Raw genomic sequence first — 4,928 nt, forward strand, 5'->3', positions numbered from 1 at the left:
GCTTTGTTGTTGTTGTTGTTAAGTGCCGTCGAGTCAGTTCCGACCCATAGCGACCCTGTACAGGGTTTCCGAGTCTGTAAATCTTTACAGGAGCAGAAAGCCTCATCTTTCTCCTGCGGAGCGGCTGGTAGTTTCAAGCTGCTGACTTTGCGGTTCGCAGCCCGATTACTAGGCATTAGTGTGCTGAAATGGCCTGGTACTGGCTGCTCTGAATTGATCTGCCATGCCGGGAATGACAAATGGAAGAGGAATGGCATTGCAGTCATCATCAGAAAGAATGTTTCAAGATGAATCCTGAAATACAATGCTGTCAATGATAGGTGGCAACAGTAGTGAGGTTGGCCCAGGATCGGGCAGTGTTTCATTCTGCTGTGCATAAATAAGGTCACTATGAGTCGGTACTGACTCGATGGCACCTAACAACAGCAAACAGGGAAAACCAGTTACTACAACTATTATTCAAATTGACACACCAACCACTAATGCAAAAGATGAAGAAACTGAAGATATTTACCAACTTCTACAGACTGAAATTGATCAAGCATGCAGTCAAAATGAATTGATATTTACTTGTGATTGGAATGGAAAGACAGGGCAAACAAGATTGGTAGTTGGAAAACATGGCCTTGGGATAGATATGATGCCAGAGAGCCCATGATAGAATTGTGCAATATCAATGACCTATTCACTGGAAATAAAACTCTACACATGGACCTCCCAAGATGGAAAACACGGAATCAAATGGACTACATCTGTGGGAAGGACATTATGGTGAAGCTCAGTATCATCAGCCAAAACAAGGCCAAAGGCCAATTATAGAACAGACCATCAAATGTTCATATACAAGTTCAAGTTGAAACTGAAGAAATGAGAACAATTCCAAAAGGGCCAAAGTATGACCTTGAGCATACTCCATCTGAATTTAGAGACCATCTCAAGAACAGATTTCACACATTAACAACTAATGACCGAAAAACCAAAGGAGATGTGGGATCAAGAGCATCATATATGAAGAAAGTAACAAGCCATTAAAAAGACAGGAAAGAAAGAAGCAACCAAAGTGCATGACAGAATAGACTCTGAACCCTGCTCTTGAACGTACAGAAGCTAAAAGCAGCTGGAAGAAATATTGAAGTAAAAAAGCTGAACAGAGAATTTCAATGGATAGCATGAAGAGACAAAGTAAAATATTTAATGAAATATGCAAAGACCTAGAGTTAGAAAATCAAAAGTGATGAACACACTTGGCAGTTCTAAAGCTGACCCATGGCAGACACGTTTCAGATGGGCTTCCAGACAAAGACAGACTAGGAAGAAGGAGAGACAAACTACTTTCAAATGTTTAGCCACTGAAAACCTTATGAATAATAGTGGAACGCTATCAGCACAAGAATATTAAAGTATCATGAATAGCACCAGAATACTGTCAGATATAGTGCCAGAAGATGGGCCCCTCAGGTGGGAAAGCACTCAAAATACCACTGAAGAAGAGCTGCCTTTTCAAAATAAAGTGGAACATTTACTCAAATGGAGTAAAGCTTTCAGGATCTTCATTTGCTGATGAAGCACAATTCAAAATTAAGAAAAACAACTGTAAACACCCATTAATAATTGGAACATGGAATGTCCGCAGTATGAATCTTGGAAAATTGGAAATTATCAAAAATAAAATGGAATGCATAAAGATTGATATCCTAAGTACTAATGCACTGAAATTGACTGGTATTGGCCATTCTGAATCTGGAAATCACATGGTTTACAAATTGAAGAGGAATGGCGTCACGTTCATGATCAAATAGAACATTTAAAGAGTCATTTTGAAGTATAATGCTGTCTGTGATTATTTTGAAGTTAATGAGTTATTTTGAAGTATAATGCTGTCTGTGATTGGATAATATACACACGCCTACAAGGAGGATTAAGGAGATCTGGTAGTGTAGTGGTTATGAGTCGGACTGCGAACCTCAGGGTCAGCAGTTGGATACTACCAGCTGCTCCGCGCGAGAAAGATGAGGCTTTCTGCTCCCGTAAAGATTTACAGCCTCGGAAACCCTGTTCAGGGTCACTACTTGACGGTACTTAACAACAAGGAGGATTAAGAAGCTCTGGATTTCTGGTAGCATAGGTGTTACGAGTCGGGCTGCGAACCTCAGGGTCAGCAGTTGGAAACTACCAACTGTTTGCGGAAAAAAGATGAGGCTTTCTGCTCCCGTAAAGATTTACAGCCTCGGAAACCCTGTACAGGGTCGCTATGAGTCGGAACCGACTCCATGGCACATAACAACAACAACAAGGAGGAGGATTAGAGTCTCGATTCGGTGCTATGCACTAATGCACTTTGAAACACAAGCTCACCAGCTGCTACTTGGAAACACTATACAGGGTTGCTCTGGGTTGGAACCCACTCGACGGCAATTAACAACAACAAGGAGGACTAGTTAAATCATGGAAAAAGATTCCACTATCTTTTAGTTTCATTTCTCCACGAACTTTTTGAAGTCCCCTGGTATGTCTCATATTGAGTTAAAGTTTGATTCTTTTGGTTCCCAACATATCATTAGGGTTAGTTGTTGTTAATTCCAGTCGAGTCTATTCCGACCCACTGTTGTTGTTGTGATGTGCCGTGGAGTCGGTTCCAACTCATAGCGACCCCGTACAGGGTTTCCGAGGCTGTAAATCTGTACGAGAGCAGAAAGCCTCATAGCGACCCTGTAAAGAGTTTCCGAGGAGAAGCTGGTGAGTTTGAACCGCCGACCTCACAGTTCAAACGGCTTACAGTCTGGCGCATTAACCCACAGCGCCACGCCAAGACTCCTTATAATTAGGGTACAAGATACTAATTCCCAAATTAATGTGCCAGAAGTGGTGAGAGGCAGGAGAGAGGTACCATCCTCACAAATTACCACTAAGTTTTATAAAAAGCCCAATAAAAATCTGGATAAGCACTGACTGCAAACCACAAGATTGGAGGTCAGAGCCCACCAGCAGTTCCACGGGAGAAAGAGGAGGCTTTCCATTCTGGCAAAGATCTACAGTCTCAAAAACCCAATGCTGAGGTCGCTATGAGTCGGAACCAACTCAAAGGCCTTTACAAAAACACGCACGGTACCAGGTTGCCACCACTTACTCTATTATGGCAATTCTTTTGAAAAAGAAAACACTACACTGATTTGCTCTGGGTCATACATATATCTCAGAACTCTGAATAGCAACGCTTTTCTAGTAGGAGAAAAGGCAGTTCCTGGGCCAGCAGGGTCTGCAAAGGTTCAACACCTTGCATTCTGCATAACTCGTTTATGCTGGTGCTGACAGAAATTTGAAAAGGGAGGAGATGTGAGGGTGGAAATGTGACCAGGAACCCACTTCTGTTCTGAGCACCGTTAGAAAGAACTGTCAAGTGTCACCACAAGTGTCACTCAGGAAGGGGACACACCCTGCACAATTGAAGCAAACAAGGCACATTACAGAAGTTGAGGATGTTCCCTCTCCCAGCTGCAGGCGTTAGATTCCGGAAGACAAAGGGGTCACCAGAGGCTTTAAATCCGAAGGCACCGCTTTGGGGCTATAACTCAGCCAACATCTGGGGAATGAAGCTACACCCACCCCCGACAGGCTGGACTCCAAGTCCACTGGCGTTTCTTCGAGCATCGTTCAGAAAACTGCAGCACGTCCTGCCTCCAAACCCCCGGCCCAGCCTCACAACAGAAGCGAGAACTGAGGAGAACGCTGTCCACGGGTAGACTGGGGCATCGTAGGGCCCCCGCAAACTTACTCACCAGCTTGGTGGCCCGGTACGGCCCAGGACCCACGATGCGGTGCTCCATGGACCGCACGAGAGCTGTGGCTGCTACAACACCAACGCCGATTTCCCTAGCTGGCCGAGTTGCAGTTTGAATCGCGAGCCTGCAGGCTCCGGACGCTGATTGGACGCCAGGTCGCCACGTGACGGGAATTGCACGTCGCGGGCACCCGTACGCCGGGACGCACCTGGTGGAGGATCTAGCGGCAGCTCAACTGTGGGTGCGGATACCAGGGATCGCAAACACACACACACACACACACACACACACACACACACGGTGCGCACACTGGGGTCTGGTGTAGACTGAGTGGGCTGGGCCGTCAGCGTGGACCGCCTCCCAGGCCTGGAGCGCAGCTAACGTCCCCACCTTCGTGCACAAACACACGCTTTCTCTGCAAAAGGATCCGTACAAGTGTGTTATTCTAGTGGCTGTATCCCTGCTGGACTCGACAGGAAAATCCCTGTCTGCCCTTCCAAGTGCACGGTTAAGGATTGGGAGAAGAGTATACTGAAATGGAGCGAGTTGACCGCTGCTGGAGTGGAAGGACATTTAAGAAAGTAGACAAAAAACACTTGGTCATACGGGTGTTGATAGCCAACCATGTAAGAGCAACTTGGTTGTTGTATGCCTTGGAGTCGCTTCCAATTCATAGCGACCCTGCATAGGGTTTCTGAGGCTGTAAATCTTTTCAGTAGCAGAAAGGTGAACAGCTAGTAGTTTCAAACTGCTGATTTTGAGGTTACCAACCCGACCTGCAACCACTACGCTACCAGAGCTCCTTATAAGAGCAACTAAGAGCTGGAAAAAGCCTCGATCCATTTCCTATTTACCCTTGAATCTGAGATCTATGTTTTGTATTATACTGAAGTAGTCATATATAGATAGACTTTTACTATAAAACTGAGCTCTTTTTTTTTTTTTTTTTTTTCTACTTTCACCCTCAGTATTTCCACCGGGGAATCGTTGGTTCGATTTGCAATTGTCTAAAGGAACAAATAAGGCTATATGGAGTTCAAATTTCAAATCTGGTCACCTGACTGAGTACCCAGAATAAGACAAATCATAAGAGAGCTGAGTGAGGAATCTGACTCCCACCTTATCCACATCGATGCTTTTCTCTTTCCC

At 45.0% G+C, this 4,928-nt stretch overlaps 1 protein-coding gene across 1 annotated transcript in view; it reads right to left on the reverse strand.

Annotated features, from left to right (window-relative positions):
• The window catches only part of DEPDC1B (DEP domain containing 1B), a 96,295-nt gene extending 92,435 nt beyond the window's left edge, over positions 1–3,860 (reverse strand). The window contains exon 1 of the mRNA XM_006876136.1: positions 3,777–3,860. Coding sequence (XP_006876198.1) covers positions 3,777–3,824 — 48 coding nt within the window. The 5' untranslated portion in view covers positions 3,825–3,860. The remainder of the gene's footprint in view (positions 1–3,776) is intronic.
• Positions 3,861–4,928: the final 1,068 nt, after the last annotated feature.

Source organism: Chrysochloris asiatica, unplaced genomic scaffold (genome assembly GCF_000296735.1).
Source record: "Chrysochloris asiatica unplaced genomic scaffold, ChrAsi1.0 scaffold00355, whole genome shotgun sequence".
Lineage (NCBI taxonomy): Eukaryota > Metazoa > Chordata > Mammalia > Afrosoricida > Chrysochloridae > Chrysochloris > Chrysochloris asiatica.